The 17486-nt window shown below is 38.5% G+C and overlaps 1 protein-coding gene across 2 annotated transcripts in view; it reads left to right on the forward strand.

Annotated features, from left to right (window-relative positions):
• OSBPL3 (oxysterol binding protein like 3) overlaps positions 1-17486 on the forward strand; it is a 50815-nt gene that overhangs the window by 1609 nt on the left and 31720 nt on the right. For both annotated transcript variants that reach the window (XM_018075817.2, XM_018075818.2), the window contains exons 2-9: positions 7761-7877; positions 8083-8136; positions 10059-10172; positions 10923-11093; positions 14420-14546; positions 15378-15481; positions 15630-15722; positions 16331-16487. In XM_018075817.2, the coding sequence (XP_017931306.1) occupies positions 7761-7877; positions 8083-8136; positions 10059-10172; positions 10923-11093; positions 14420-14546; positions 15378-15481; positions 15630-15722; positions 16331-16487 (937 nt within the window). The remainder of the gene's footprint in view (positions 1-7760; positions 7878-8082; positions 8137-10058; positions 10173-10922; positions 11094-14419; positions 14547-15377; positions 15482-15629; positions 15723-16330; positions 16488-17486) is intronic.

Raw genomic sequence — 17486 nt, forward strand, 5'->3', positions numbered from 1 at the left:
TCAGTCCCCAATTTTTTAGTCTTTGACCCTTGTGCAAAAAAGCAAGGTGTACCTGAGGAAGGTGAGAGACACAGCTTGGTGTTTTGTGTGTATTCCTGGGACATCCGTGCTCGTTCATGGGAGTCAGGCAGATGGTAAATGGCCTTATAGACCTCTCAAGTCAAGCTAAATGGAGTTACAAAGTAGATTGTTTCCCAATGTATAATGAAGGGCAATACAGTTGATATTTGTTTGTGATACTATGGGGTGTTGTGATAAATATCTCCACTTAGATCAGTGTTTCCTTATTAAACATTTCATGGCCAGTGATTGCATTACCAAGTATAAATAACAATATACTTTTTCACTGGGGAACCTACACGGGTTGACTGATTGTCCATATTTCTAGATGGTGATGATGACAGAGGCAAACCACAGACCTCGGGGAGTTTGTGTGACTTGTTATATGCTGGGAAGTAACCACTAAGCAGAGCTAAGAGCTCTGCTTGCTTGCTTTTTCTATACAGTCTGAAAATTTACAAACATATTTTCTGGAAATTATGTGCACTTTTTAAGGTTACACTGGTATTTATGATATTTTTTTATTTTTTAAATAGAGATTTCTAATATCTGCAAGGAATACTTTAATAATTTCTCTGTTTCCTTCTTTACCAAGTGCAATAACTCTCTAGCTTATCCTATAACTTTGTTTGCAACTCTTGAAGTGATGTAGAGATCTTACTTCAAAGTAGTGATATTTAAAATGGGAAAAAAAAAATAATTCTAAATTAGAGTTCATTTCAGCATTGTCAGTGTTTATGTGCATGGCTGCGTATTTCTGTTCCTTCTTAAATTCCCTGATGGTTTTGGTGTTTTTCATGTGGCTGTTTTTTCAAACTGAAGTTGTCTCGCAGTTTACACAGGAAACTGTTTTACTGGGGAAAAGAGATTAAATAAGACAATACTTAAAAGGAAAAAAAAGCTTTAAATATCTTTAATAAGATTTAAACACGCTGTGTGTTATGCACTTCGGATATTTACTTGAAAGTAATATCTATGGGTCATTTTACCTTACTTTTTGAATTTATTTGTTAATTATAATTTGTGATGGTAGCAGGTTTCAGTGAATGTTTTATTGGCTATACTCTTCTGTGCTGCTTGTGGGAAGATGGACCTTTAGGTCTAACAGAGGTAGTACTCTGCCAGACATACTGATTTGGACATTGCAGTGCTTTGGTGAGGAACAGATGTCTTGTCCCTGTTCCTGTTCTCTAGAAGGCTCTGGTCTTATAGATTGTACAGATCTTTACCCTGCTAGATAGACCCTTTCTTCAGTGGTGCAAACCATACAGTATAGCATATATTATAAAATCTAATTATTGGTGCAGGTAGTGAGGATGTTGAGATCTTTCTTGTGTCCTGTCCCTTTGCTCCCCTCTTCCCACAGAGGATTTCTTGTCATGCCAGATTGAGTAGTTTGATTTATATTATTAATCGCTTCTTTTCTGTTTCTTGTATTGGCAAACTGGAGTTTTGTAGTCTGTCCCTGCTAATACCCACCAAAACAGGGCTGACAAGACTGGGAATGAGTGATGCCAATGCCTGAGGGTCATTTAATTTGCCCTTTCCATCTGTATATTAGTTTAAATGACAGTACTTTAAGTGTTCTGTTAAGAAAACAGCAACAATCTCAAGTTCTATAAAAATTGTTAAAAATCCTCTAATCCAAAAAGGACCACATATGCAACAACTTCCAGCAGGTTTTTGTTTGCCTATTTGTTTGGATTTGGTTTTGTTGGTTTTTTTTTGTTTCAAAATGCTGGTGGACTAGTAGAATGTAACACGGTTACTGATACTTTTTTATGAATAGTATCATGAAAGTTTAAATGATGTTGCTGTGTGCTGTGCTATGATTTTGATATTCTTTCCTTCATCTTCCTTCTCCTTCTTCATGGAGGGCTAATTATTTCTCCTTCAGACACCTGTGTCTCTCTCAGGCACCTTCAGAAGTAGGCTTGTGGCTTGCAGGTTAGCAACAGATCTGTCTGACAGGTGTTTTTCTCTGTGCTGCTGCTCTGATAGCAGTTCTTTGAATCTGATTAAGTAGAAAGAAATTCTTAAAAGTGTAGGGGAGAGGAAAGTTGGGGTGGGGGGAGGTTTGCCCAGAAAACAGCAGGATCTGAGTTTTGAGTCTCTCTGATTTCCTAGGCACAGATTGTTGCTGGTGTACACTAGCACCAGGTGACCTGAGATCGGGATATGGAACAACAGTAGTGCAGGGTTGCTGAGTCTGCTAAAATTTAGTTGGTGTGCTGCTGATGTGGACCATGAGGCCTGTGATGCAGAAAATGGGCCACTGTGCTAGAAAGGAGTTGACTTAAGCAGGGCTGCAAGACTTGGAGGGATCTACTTCTTTTGCTCCATTTGGTGTCCGTTTCAGACCAGATGTAACACACTTGCAGTGCGAACTGAACAGGTGAAAAAGTAATCCTCTTCCACTGAGTTCACCTTCATCTTGAAGCCTCATGGCAAGTTGGAGGCTACTGCTGCTTCCCACCTCTTTGCTTTTCTCTGCCTCTCTCCTTCAATTATGGAAAGGATTCTCTTTCCCAAGACGTGGAAGAGACAAACAAACTGTGTTTTGTGAGGAAGGAAAACTGATGTTGATGTTATTCAAATTTAAGTTGACCTGTGATCAAAAGAAGATATATTTTGGTAGTTATTTTTAAATCTAATATGTTAACTAACTTTTAAAATAGGTCCACTAGGGAAAAGCTTTATGACAGGAGAACCACTTAAAAAAACCTCATGTTCTGTAAAATAAAATTAAATCATTTCTGCCAATTTTATGAACCATAACAAATGCTTTAGTTGCAGCTGATGCCACCCCTTATCCTCCACAAAGCAGTTTTCTATTTTTGGCACTTCAAAATATTTGGTACAACTGACTGCATTTTGCACTGGAAGAAAGTCTGTCGCTATCATCTGTTTCGTTCAGGGACTGAAACTGCAAGCATCAGTCTGAGAGCCATTCAGAATCATTACTTCGTACTTTCTCCTGAAATAATTTGCCTTGAGGAACTGTGCGGTGCAGAATATTGCAAAAAATGAGGAGGTTTTATCTCATTGAACAAAGAAAATTACTACATTTACATAATGATGGGCTTAACTCTGAAGACCAAAGTGTATGGGTTTTTTCCCTCATCCACAGAGCAGGTATAGGCCAAGTAGCATCTACAGGGTGGTTTTTCAGTGCTGATCTTAAAGGAGCACCTCTGGACCTTAGAGAAGTAAAGATTTTATTCCTCCCTTAACCCCAAGTGAAATTTCTTCCTGAGCAGGAAATGCAATGTTGATCATTTTGTGCAGATTTTGGCCCATAATGACGCAAAGTATCTTTTTTAGTGTCATAATTTTAAGACACAACCAATCTGTACGTCAGACTGATGCTAGAATTGTAAATGCCATTCGTCTGGGAGTTGGGGGTGGGAGGGAAGATGAGGGAGTGTCATTGTTTGGGTTTTTTTTAAGTTAGTGCTGTGGTTTGGGCTATCTCTTTCAGTTCCCTATTGTGGGATAAGAATCAGCAAAAGGCAGCATAACCTGAATTCTTTCAGGAAATCCTGTATCTCCAGTTTGCTCCTCTGCTATTTCAGATGGATGAGTACAGATGATAATCAACCAGCTTGATTCATTTGCCTTCATTTTAGAGAGTAAGCATTTTTCTTTCACTTCTGCAGCTGCTCCCAGCAATAGCCAGCTGACACTCTTTCCTCATTCAGTAAGGTGTTAGATCTCTTGCAAATCAAAGTCCTGATCAAGATGTATAGGGTCTGGGTCAAGAGCAAATGGATCCAAAACCAGTTACAGCAGCAGTGTTTTGGAAAATATGAGAGTTTGGCTGTTCAGGTGGGATAGGTTTTATTCTTCTGGAAGGATGTATAATGGAAGAGGACCAGATGCTGATAATGCATCATTACACCTTGCATGTATCCAGCGGGTCCCCAAACTGTTAATTCTGTAAGCTTTTAAGAGGATCAATTTCTAATGCAACTAAGCTACCTTTGAAGTGTGGGGTTCCCAGGGCAGAAAGGTGAGCTGGAAGCTTGCCTTCACCACCTGAGATCTGGCAGATCATTGAGCCTGCTTGATGGGAATCAGTGCTCCCACTTCTGTTTTTCTTCACATTTTCACACTTTTTAATTGTGAAGGCACATTCTAGACCACCTCATTGACCTGAAGAGCACTGATAAGTGTGGCTTTCCTGCAGGAATGTGAGACACCTTGTGTCTGAACTGCAGGAGAGATCCAGATAAAATTGGAGTCGTAATGCAGGCCATAATGTGTTCTGTATTTTAAAGTTTGATCAAAACTGTTAACACCGTGTATATTCCAGGTGGGTGTAATTGGCTGATCTGTTTCTCAGCTGCTTCCTTTTCCACCTCATACGCTCAAATATAGCGTGGGTCTGTCTAACTTCTAACTTTCTAAACTTATCTAAAGATGAGGTTCCACAAAGATCTCATTGCAAGCTTTTTGAGTACTTAAAGGAAGCTTACCAAAAAGATGGAGAACAAATTTTTACATGGGCACATACTGATAAGACAAAGGGGAATGGTTTTAAACTAAAAGAGTGGAGATTTAGATTAGATGTTAGGAGGACATTCTTTACGGCGAAGGTTGTGAGGAACTGGAACAGGTTGCCTAGAGAAGTTGTGGATGCCCCCATCCCTGGAAGTGTTCAAGGCTGGGCTGCATGGGGCTATGAGCAGCCTGGTCTAGTGAAAGGTGTCCCTGTTCATGGCAGAGGGGCTGGAACTAGATGAGTTTTAAGGTTCTTTCCAACCCACAATATTCTATGATTCTGTGAATCTGGATTACTATGTTTTCTTTGACCATGCTCAAATTTCTGCTTGCCTCCTGCAAGCAGACCGATCCGTCAATGATATACTATTATTATGCTTAACTGCAGTCTGTGGGAACTTGATCCCAAAGTTGGAGAAGTTGTTTCGTTAGCTACAACACTAGAATATTGAAAAGGATCTACTGTTTGCTAGTCTTAACTACTACCAGATTAATTCTCCGTAGAAAATTTAGGTGTTTGGGTACTGCAGTTTAATATATTTTGGCAAGACAAAGGAAAGAGCTTGCTTGGTAATTGGGCAAAACAGCTTTTAAGCTCTTCGAAGAAGAAAGAAACAAAACCATTAACACAACATTTTTCTTAATCTCCCAGGTGCTCCTGTTAGTTCTTAGTTAGAATTATCTCATTAGTTCCATCAGGTTTCTTATGTTTTAAAATGTTTTCCTTTATTCAAGTCCCCAATTTGAAATCAGCTAATATCAAGATTATTTTTTTATATTGGCTTATTTAGTAGATCATATTTTCTGAGGACATGAGATTTTATCCACATGTGGGCATTTAAGCAGCAGCAATTTCAGGTGTTACTTAGTGTAAATTGTAGCATTACATTATATTTGATGATATATAAAGAGTCTGCTCTCTGTCATCATAACAGTCCCAGTCCTTGTGATTATATAAGGGTTAATAAATAATCTTTACAGGAAAGAGAAATCCAAGACCATTCAGGAAAAATTTATTTGCCTATATTTAAATTTAAGGCAAAAGAGGTGGTGGAACATAATTTCTCTTTGGCTTCCAAAATTGTAGACGGGAATGTTCTGTCAAAAAAAAAAAAGGTGGTGGTGGTGGAAAGGTCCTTAATTGTGGAGGCTTAGATCTGTCTTTGCACTTGAGGAGCTGTCAAACAGCAGCTAGCAAACTCTAGCTAGCTGTCCTTGCATGGGCACGGACTTGCTCTCTGCTTCATCACCCTGTGAAAGACCAATGCTGATGGGCTCGACCAGCAGATTTTGCTGCTGGTGTTGGACTGATGTGCTGGAGACAACCCAGGAGGCCTCCTGTCTTCCTGCAGCCCTCTGACTCATGATATCCATGAGTAACTTTTCTGCTCCCTGATCTGATCCATAGTAATTTACCCCAGAGCAGGAAAGGGTTCATGATTATTGAGAATTCTAAGTGAGTCCCAAAGTAGTACAAATAAAAAAAAATAATAAAGAATATGGAGTGTAACTTCTGGTTTTCAATAGAAAAAAATATTTTCATGATTGTTGGTTAGAAATAATGGTATCTAAGGAGCTGTCAAAACGTCTCTTAAAGTGGTGGAGGGAGTAAAGAAGTTATTTGTTACAAAAGTGACAGAGATAAACTGACAAATCCCTACTGATCTGTAGGGACAAAAAATGTGTGCCCTGATAAAAATTTTTGTTAGAACAACTACACTCTTGACTTGCGTTCAGGTAGCAGGACATCGTTGAGTGATCTGTGAGATGTTGAATGACAGGAGCTGCTCAGCCCCACATTTCTACTGCTTGCGGCTTGTTCTGTAGTGAATGTTGAGAGACTGAACTCAAAACAGGAAAGCAGAGCAGGTTTCCAGTTTGTTCCATTAAGTGCAGCACAAGGAAAATAATAAAGAAGTAGTGGAGTGCCAACAGTAACATGATGAAATTAAAGAATGTCTTTTTGAAGATGGTTTCTTTTAATGCCGTGTTTCACAAGTAATGAGTATAATACCTGATGTAATTTTTTCTCTGAGTTTAAAGAAGTGAATGTTAAGGATTCTGGAGATAGATAAATGAGGAAAATTAGCACTCTTGCTGATTTTTGTTTTGTTTTGTTTCATTTTTAGTTTAAATTTTTTTTTTTGTAGCCAGTCAAGTTCTTTTGGGGAATACTTACCTATGTATCTTACAGGGAGGACTATGAGTACTTACCTACCTGCTATAGTTCTGTTTTCCCTAAAGTATTTCATACTAGTTCTTTTTTTGTCATTACAATCTGTGTTAAACTATTGTTTGTCTTTTTCAAATATAAGGGGATGGTACTAGCACATACCATTTCCTGTCAGTTGTTATCATTCTACGTCTGCCAAACCCTGTGGTAGCTGGCAATAGTTAATTAATGAGATCTCTGATCAGAAACATTGAAACTGATGTTATCTTGTCATTTGCAGTTGTTCCATATAAAAACTGTAAAAATATTATGACATTTAGTCTCTTCTCTGTTATGTTGCTGCAGGGTCTTTCATTTAAGAGTTCCTGATGACAAAAAAGAGATTCTCTTTTAAATACAGTTGCATCTTACGAAAGGTCGTTTTTATTTTTCTTGCATGTTCCCTTTATGTCATGTTCCTTGTAGTACTCAAGTTACTTTCTTGGCTTTTTAATTTATATTTTATTTTATTATTTTTACTTTAGGGAGACTGCAATTTACACCAGGCAAAAAACTTTGACTTACTGAATATGGGCAAAAGAGTTTTATGGAAAAGTTCTTCATTTTCAGTGTCTTTTCTTTTTAGCTTCATAACTTATAAAAACATATCATTTTAACATAAGACTGTTTCTGCCTGTGATAGCAGAAAATTTTTTATGCTAATTTGTGACTACGCTGTGGTTATGTACTGCGTGTATGTATGTACACGAAAATATACATATAACATTCTGGTAAGCACATAGATGCAATGAAGGATGTTGTCATAAAAATTATGTTTTGTTGAGTTGGTATTGTTTCTATGAAGATAAAAAGTAATCTTATCTCTTGGAAGATATTTAAAAGTGCAAAGATGGATCTTTGGTTAGATTTCAACAACAATTGGGTTTTGTTTTTTTTCTTATAGCCTTCTTCTTCTTGAATCTCTCTTAACAATTCAGTTCTTTGGAAGAAATAAGATCTACATTTGGATTTTCTGTTTAAGCAGGACAGCTGGGAAATTGTAGAAGGACTCCGGGGAGCAATGAATTGTACCCAGGAGCCGCAGAAGCAGGAGGGCTGCTTGCTGAAAAAGAGAAAATGGCCTTTGAAAGGCTGGCACAAGGTAGGAAAGAAATGTGTATCTGAAAGCTTGATGCCACCTGAGTGGGACTTACTTGGTGTGGTTTTGTGGCAAAAAGGTTACTTAAAAGCAGAGAAGGTGTTCTCCAAAGAAAGGGAAGGGAGGAGGGTGTGTTTGTGGTGGTTTTCTGTTTAGGTTTTTTGTGTGTGTTTAGTTTGTTTTTAATTTTCTACATTTCTGGTTACAGAGATACTTCTTTTTGGACAGAGGGATTTTGAAGTATTCTAAATGCCAAGCTGATGTAAGTGATCTGAAACCCCTTAAGGCCTTTATAAAGTATACAACAATATTTTATTGGAAGTAGCAATAGTTCCCTGTTGTTGCTAATGAGAAATAGAGTTTCAGGCATTCTAAACAGTAAGTTGAGAGGGGAGGAAATTATGGTTTCAGCAGGTAGTATTTATCATAGAATCAGCTGGGTTGGAAGGGACCTCCGAGATCAAGTCCAATCCTTAATCCACTACCACCGTGGTTACTAGACCATGGCACTAAGTGCCACATCCAGTCTCATCTTAAAAACCTCCAGGGATGGAGAATCCACCACTTCCCTGGGCAGCCCATTCCTGATTAGCCTTTCTGTAAAGAATTTCTTCCTAATATCAAACCTAAACCTCCCCTGGCACAGCTTAAGACCATGCTCTCTTGTCTTACTGATTGCTGCCTGGGAGAAGAGACCAACCCCCACCTGGCCACAACCTCCTTTCAGGTAGTTGTAGAGAGTGATGAGGTCTCCCCTGAGCCTCCTCTTCTCCAGGCTGAACAGCCCCAGCTCCCTCAGCCTCTCCTCACAGGACTTGTGCTTGAGTCCCTTCACCAGCCTCATCGTTCTTCTCTAGATCTGCTCCAGCACCTCAATATCCTTCCTGAACTGAGGGGCCCAGAACTGAACACAGTACTCGAGGTGTGGCCTCACCAGTGCTGAGTACAGGGGAAGAATCACTTCCCTGCTCCTTCTGGCCACACTGTTCCTGATCCAGGTCAGGATGCCATTGGCCTTCTTGGCCACCTGGGCACACTCTGGCTCATGTTCAGCTTCCTGTCAATCCAAACTCCCAGGTCCCTTCCTGCCTGGCTGCTCTCCAGCCACTCTGTCCCCAGCCTGTAACGCTGCATGAGGTTGTTGTGGCCAAAGTGGAGGATCCGGCACTTGGCCTTTTTGAACCTCATCCCGCTGGAATCAGCCCAGCTCTCCAACCTCTCCAGGTCCCTCTGCAGAGCCCTCCTGCCTTCCAGCTGATTGACACTCCCCTCGACCTTGGCATCATCTGCAAATTTGCTGATGGTGAACTCAATCCCCTCATCTAAATCATCAGTAAAGATATTAAACAGAACTGGGTCCAACACTGATCCCTGGGGGACACCACTGGTGACCGGCCACCAACTGGACGCAGCCCCGTTCACCACCACTCTCTGGGCCCGGCCCTCCAGCCAGTTCCTAACCCAGCACAGGGTGCCCCTGTCCAAGCCGTGGGCTGCAGCTTTTCCAGGAGAATGCTGTGGGAGATGGTGTCAAAGGCTTTGCTGAAGTCCAGGTAGACACATCCACAGCCTTCCCCTCATCCACCAGGTGGATCACTCGATCATAAAAGGAGATCAGGTTGGTCAGACAGGACCTGCCCTTCCTAAACCTGTGCTGGCTGGGTCTGATCCCTTGTCCATCCTGTAGGTGCCGTGTGATTGCACTGAGGATGATCTGCTCCATAACCTTGCCAGGCACTGAGGTCAGGCTGACGGGCCTGTAGTTTCCCTGGTCCTCCTTCTGGCCCTTTTTGTGGATTGGCGTGACATTTGCCAACTTCCAGTCATCTGGGTAGATGATGGACAGCGGCTTGGCGAGCTCCTCTGCCAGCTCCCTCATCACCCTTGGGTGGATCCCATCTGGTCCCATAGTCTTGTGGGGATCCAAGTGGCTCAGCAGGTTGTTAACTGTTTCCTCCTGGATTACAGGGGGGCTGTTCAGATTCTTATCTCTTTCTACAAGCTCCAGAAGCCAGCTGTCCTCAGGACAACCTGTCTTACTGTTGAAAACTGAGGTAAAGAAAGTGTTAAATACCTCAGCCTTTTCCTCATCTTTGATAACTATGTTCCTGCCCGTGTCCATTAAAGAATGGAGGTTATCTTTTTGCTTTATCCTGGAGTGATTGTATTTTTACTTTTTTGCAGATAGAGAGAGGAAAACTTCATGGCTGTATTGATGTTGGACTTTCTGTCATGTCTGTAAAGAAATCAACAAAATGTATAGATTTGGATACAGAAGAGCAGATATACCATCTGAAGGTGGGTCTTCAAGATTGTTATAACCTTGTTCCCGAATTAATAACAATAGCTGTGTATGATGAAGCCCTTTTGTTGCTTTTTTCGATAGCAAGAGGTCTGTCAGTTACACTAATAATTTGGTAGTCTCAGTGGATTAGTTTACACTTGAGAGGCATTATTATTCTGTTTTGGAGTCCAGAATCAGTAACACTGTTCTGAACAGAAACCTTGAAGATGCTTCATGCTTAGCAGCACTCTTTTCACCTAGCACTTTTTTCAGTTGTTGCACAAGTGCTTTTATTTTCAGTAGTTATATCTTTGTCTTATCTATAGGAAGTATTTTCCATGGTCAAGTATGGGGATTTATCTATCTTTGTGGAATAAATAGTTTTAAAATACATCACCAAAATCAAGTTTCTGTTTTCTTTGACCTAACTTTAACAATGGCAATTAAAAAATGACAATTTAATGTGTGGGGTTTTCTTTACATTGTAGGGGTTTTTATGTATAAGTTGCTAATTATTGTGTTCTGCATTGGAACTCATAACTACTAACTGTAGTTTCTCTTTTTCCTGACTTTATCCTGTGATTTTCTGTCATTCTTAAGCTCATACAGTATGCATTTTTAATAGGACCGTCCTTAGAAAAACTCTTCTGATAGTTTGCTAATAAAGGCCAACCAGGCTACTTGTCCAAGGAACACAAAATACCTTAGTATCTCTGTAAGTGATTTTTGAATGTGAATGTTATAAAACCTGAAATTTTGTGTAGGTGAAATCTCAGGAGCTGTTTGATGAATGGGTAGCAAAACTTCGTCATCACAGAATGTACCGTCAGAATGAAATCTCCATGTTTCCTCATGACACCAATAATATTTTCTTCCCTGTATCTACTACTACGGATTCTGTCCCTGGTTTCTGTGATTCTGCTTCAGGTAGAAAGGTAATAGTTATTATTTATAAATAATGAGCTTTCATGGTGAATTAAATTAGTCTGATTTGTGTTTATTAAATAAAGAGCATAATGGAAGTTTGTGGTGGCATTTAAGTTATGTTCTAAAATGTCAAGAGAAAAATTAAATTATTTATTGATTTACTCCTAAGCAGTTTTCTTTATGATGCTGTTAAATTTTATAATAATGTTTCATTGTTTTAATCCAGTAAATTATATTTTCATTTTATATTCTTATTTATATTACAGACAAATGTATTTTATATTGACTTTCAAGACTGTATATTGAGTTAGAATCCTCATAATTTTTGAGACATATGTCAGTATTTGTATGATATGTGCTGGTGAATATTAGTCTAGGTCACAGAAGAGCACTCAGCTAGGTATTTTTTTCCCTTTAGCATTTTGCCATATATCCTTTAGCTAATAAACCCTCTGCCCTTTTACATTAATGAAGCTGGCTACTTAGCTGGGAATTATACAAGAATCCATCACCTGGGGCCACTACTTATATTTGAATTTATATTTTATATATTTCATATATTTAAATTTATATTTAAATACCCACCCACCATGCTGTGGGTGGGCATGGGATCTGAATGGGTCCAGCTAACAGTGTACTTATCTTTTGGTAGAGTCTGTGACTGATAGTTTCACAAATGACTTGACAAATGTTTAGTCCAACACCATAAATGACATTTTTGATGCAGCTTCATGGAAGAGTGTGTGTGTTCCGTGTCTGGACACAGCCTCTGTGCCTTCAGCTGTCTGTGCATTAACTGGCTGACTTTCACCCAAAGAAGCTCTTCTGCTCCAGTGTAGAACCACTGGTGTCTTTTGTGACTCACATCTCTACTGTTTTACTTACTACAACTGAAATGGCACTCTGTTTCTGTCAGCTCCAGAGTGTCTCCTAAATACCAACCAACTCCTTGTTATCCTGCTGTCTAAGGTTTTCTTTTCCCTGGGATAATTGCTGTATGATCTGAATGGGCTTGTTCCTCAGCACCTGTAGTTCATCACTTTATCCTGTAACTGAGTTTGAGTTTTAGCAAACACGAACATGTGCCTGAACAGCTTTTTGCTCAGGGTTGAGAGGGAGGGGATCTGTGTGAGCAGGCAGCTGAAAGAACAATAACTCATCCTGCAGTAACAAGGCCGTTCTGCAAAGAGTTGTTTGCACGTATTTTGTGGCGCCAGCAGCTCTGTGGCTCTGACAGCCTGCTCTTCTGAGGCTGTGTCTGCAGGGAAATGGCAAATCTCCTGTGTCCATTTAGTTATTTTCTCCCAAAAGACAGCAGGGATAGAAGTGGGGAAGAATATCAAGGGCAGAAGTGGAACATTTGCAAAGTCCATGATATATTTATGCCGGTGTTCTCAAAGAAGAAAAAAAAAAGAAAAAAAACCAGAATCCATGTGACCAGCATATCTAAAATCTATGCTTACTGCAAGGAAACCAACCATTTCTTCTTTGGCATGAAAGACTTAATTCAGACTATTAATCCAGATTTTCACTGCAAAGAAGCCCTACTTATTTTCATGTGAAAAATAGAAGGGGATAGTTCTTAAGCTGCAGTTAATCACCTTAGCTCTGCTGAAGCTAAATGGAACTCTGCCAATTTACACCAGCCCTAGCTGGATGTTAGTTGATATCAATCCAGCAGTAAGATTATTTTGAGAAAAATACAACGTGTGGTTTTCACATTTTTTTTTATTGTGTGTATCTACATATGTCTATGTGGAATGCTTGTATTCTGAAGCTTAGCCATGCTGATTCAAAGCAAAACTATGTGAACTGGAGCTACACAAACTCTTGCCTGTTTGTGTATTGGTGTTTGGCAATGCCTATTTCCTTCTTTCGTCCTGCTCATGTCCCTTATGTTTATGAGTTCTGGAGAAGTTGGTTATGTGAGATAGATTTCTGAAGAGATAAATATGGAATTTGTTCACAAAATGCCAATACAATTCCTCATCTTTAAATTCAGTTTACTTGTGCTTTTAAAGGTGCTGAGATTATTATTTGGGTATATGTATATATATGGTTAAAGCTCATACAGCTTTATGTAGGAATAAAACAGTCAAACTGCATAGATTAATTTTAAAATAAGTGTGCTTATTGGTGCTTACTGCTATTGCATACTGACACAGTACTGAATGATGTCACATGGATAGTGCGTTTTATTTTATTCTGCAACTCATGTTGGAGGTTATATTGTAAATTTAAAAAGACCATCTAAGAAGACTGCAACAGACTGAGATGTAGATGATGTTTCTTAGGAATAGATTTAAAAACTAGTACTACCAGAGCTTTGATATAAGATGAGCAGGAGGTAACAAAGTTTGTAAATTGTATGCTTCAGAGAAGAGCCAAACAATTTAGTCAGCTTTTCTTATAACCAGTAAACTGGTTGTGTAATGGCACTTAAGGTGAAACATTTTAAAACTGCTTTTAAAAAAGATGTTGACAAAGCATGTAATTTGTGCCACTTCCTGATGTAGGTATTATTGAAAATGAAAGGTTTAGTAGGGTGTACAAATAATTAAGCATTTGAATGGCTATTATTTGTAGTTACATTACGGAAGAAAACAGCATTATAGGCCACGATCAACTGGTAGTAGTACTGGGCAGAAATTTCTTCACATTGGAAACTATTTAATTGTACTGCTCAGTTAGCTCTTACACAGAATTTCCTGCATCATCTGACACACCTGATAGTGGACACTGCTGAAACTGAGCTAAGTTTGAAGATGTGTACAGAGACGTTGTAAAAGGGTAGTATTTACCCAGATGAGGTGTGTGATCATACCTGTATTAAGGCCTGTTGAGCCAAATGCGTGCTGAAGTCATACAACTTTGAGTAAAATTTTGAAATAATATCTAGTGCATCTTGCTTTTACCCTGAAAAATAGCTTTAACAAACACGTGCATGGTACATTTAAGTTACTTCTGGGGCTTCTTTGGGGACCGTGCAGGAGGAACAGAATGTCCAAATTTGATCCTGCTCAGATATGGTACTTTAATTGTATTAAGTTGAACTAATTTATGCAGAACTTTGCCCTTCCTCAAAATTTAGTTTTCAGCAAATTTTATGGTTCCTTTAGTATTTCTACTGCTTGTAGGCAGCAATTATGTTAGATAACCTGCCATTATGCTCAATGACTGTATACCTAGTCTAGATCATACACTTTTTTCCCTCCATGTAATTGATGTCTTTGGCTGTGATCATGGAACTCAACTGTTGATTGTCAAAATTTGTGTATATAACATTAAAATAATGTTTGTTAATAATGCACTTGTTTTTGTTTCTTTTGAACAGACAAGCAGCTTGACCAAACAGAATTCAATGTCAACTGGAGGTAATTTGTCATTTTCCTTTTCAAGTAATGAGTCCAGGATTTCCTCTTGGCTACAGTCTTCTGAAGAGATGGAAAAATGCTCAAGAGGTAATGATATTTGAAGGAAAGTGAAAGTAGCCTAATATTTCCCCTAGTTTTTCTTAACAACAAAAGTATTATACCATAAGTCATCATTACTGTTAGAGTTTTCTCTCAAACTGGAGGGAGGAAAGAGGTGGTCATTGATTAGTGGCTACTCAGTTGTTTGCAAAAGGACTAGTAATTTTGGATGTGGATGTATCAGTTATGGACACCTCTTCAAGAAACCTATATATTTCAATACATTTTCTTTTATACAGGAGAATCACATTCAGTCGTAAGATTTGAACTTCCTTAGGCTGGGTATTCAAAAAAGGGAAGCATCAAAATCTAATAATTTAAAAAGCATTAATTCTTTGTACTTCAAAGTCACCTTCTGCTTTCATTCTTTCCTAAGAGCAAGAAGATCTTTCTCATGCTGTTAGTGTCTGTGTGATATTTATTTGTTATATTTCTGCCTACACTGAACTTCATCTCAAATATAGAAGAGCCTCACCTCTAGCTCTGAATGTACTTGAAGACTGTGTCATTGTTACCCTCACCATGAGGAGCTTTGACAAGTCCCAAATTGCAGTAATTATCACATTATTCTCATTTTTCTGTAACCAACTGGGAAAAAATATCATGATCATTACACATACTATATAGATGCATTTCACTATTTTGAATTTAAACCTGAAGATAGTACACGATCTTTTTATCCATCAGTCTAATCCTGTGCTTTACTCAGTGAATAACTTATGCTAGGTACAATCAAAATAGGACTAACCGACAAAGAAAAAAATTGTCAGTGTGTCTGTTACTTTAGGGCAACTGAAAATATTCTTTTGTTCTAAACAGACCTCTCCAACTGTCACACATATTTACTGGAAATGAACCAGCTGTTACAGAGCATGGACGTTCTTCACAGGACGTATTCAGCGCCTGCTATAAATGCTATGCAGGTTTGTTGTTTAGAAACAAAAGCAAAAAGCATATTCCCTTACAATTCAAAAATCCAACCCTTATCCTAAAGAATCGAGTTATTTCTTCCTTAGCTCTGTTAGATATATGGCAATCTGTATTGTTTTTTGTCCTGTGTGTTGTTAAAAGGTTGGACCTTTTGAAAGCCCAAAGAAGGAAAAGAGAACACACAGGAGGTGGCGATCCAGAGTTGTTGGGAAAGAAGCTAAAGGAACGTTACAGGTAACTTCAGTCCTTCCAGGGGCTCATCTTCCTCCAAACCTTATTGATCACTTCTTGGCATGACCTGCTTAGGAAATATGAATCCTTTCCAAGTAGTGTCCTGTGCTAGCTCATTTTAAGTGGTAATATACCTGACAAAACACAAATATGTTGTCCTTGATATCTGCAATAGGATCTGTCCTGTTACCTTCAGGAGACTGGCCATGTTTTTTTTTACCCATGTTTTCAGTCTGTCTCCAATATGGGGGGCTCTGCTGGTGGGTTTTTTTAATCAGAACAGATTTTTAAAATTCTCTAGATAGTTTTGTACACATTTGCATCCAGAGGCCATGTGATTAGATACTTACAGGTGGGGGGAATAATACAGCATATGTTACAACTCTCGGTGGACTTGGTTTTTTGAGTTTTGCCAATTATCCCATTAGGGTATATTGGGCAAAGCTGTAGCTCTGGTTTCATTTGCCAGGTGTCATCCATTCCAAGCTTACTGGTAATTGACAGTAATTATTTCATTTTTTTGTCTCCAACATGTAACCCAGGTGGGTACAATAAAACAAAATTTTCTTTACAGTTTATAAAAATATCACAAATTACGATCCTCCTTACAGGTGCCTTCAGTATTTTCTGCCCCTATGAGACTGCATGCTTCCAATCCAAACTTATCTACAATAGATTTTGTAGAGGAGAAAAATTACTCTGATGGCTCTGAAACATCATCAGAATTTACAAAAATGCAAGAGGACTTATTTCAAGTTGCACATAAAGGTAAATGAAATTGTCTTCCATATATGGTTTTATATCATCTCAATTTAAATAACGGTGTGACTTCTGAGAATGATTCCTGTTTAATGTTTAGAAAATGCAGAAAACACCCTTTAATTTCCTTTAGGAATTGCAAATGTTGAACTTGTGGGTCACTTAAAAAAGGTGGCTTAATCATCATTTTTGATTTATTTTTTTAATTAATAGAGGACAGCCCTTTGTTTTATGTGCTAAAAACCTAGCTGTTTGTTTGTGGTTTTGTTTTTTTTTTGGCCAAGAGGTAAAATACCTAAAATAAATTGCTAGAAACACAACAGAAGATTATACTCTTTTTGTGTTAGAAACACAACAGAAGATTATACTCTTTTGTGTTTGCACGCATATGTGTCCATATGAGCACATGTATGTTTCTATATTCGGTGTGCTTCACTGTATTTCAGAGTCAACATTTGTTGATGATGCAAGGGTTGCTATGGTAGTAACCTATTTTTAGTGAATAAGAAGAGTAAAATCATGCAAAGCAGCCAGAAGGGGAGCTTGACTAGAAATATTTCTTCCCTCAAAATCATTTTTCATTAGCAGTGCTTTGCTCCATCACCCTCGCACCAGAAGCATTTTTATTATTTAAGTGATCTTGATGAGGAAGGCACTTAAGCATTTATAGCTGAAAGGCTTTTGGAAGTATTGGCTTTGTCCCCTTTGGCACATGATAATGGTTGATGTTATCAATAAGCACTCTCTGCTTGTTTTCCCCTCTGGTGCTGATATATCTTGATTCTGTTATGCAGGGAATGTATCTAAGTAGTAAACTTGATAAAGTCAATTATTGTCAAAACTGATGTATGTTTTCCAAAAAAAGAAAAGAAATGGGGGTGGGGTGCAGTTGGAGAAGTTGTTGTTAAGCAGAGCAAAGAAATCACCTATTCAAGATCATCTTACCAGAAATGTCCATGTTGGAAATTTTGGTTATATTGATCCACACATTAGAAGGGACAATTAACT

Source organism: Manacus vitellinus, unplaced genomic scaffold, assembly GCF_001715985.3.
Source record: "Manacus vitellinus isolate BGI_N305 unplaced genomic scaffold, ASM171598v3 scaffold_3_pilon, whole genome shotgun sequence".
In the NCBI taxonomy this organism is placed as follows: Eukaryota; Metazoa; Chordata; class Aves; order Passeriformes; family Pipridae; genus Manacus; species Manacus vitellinus.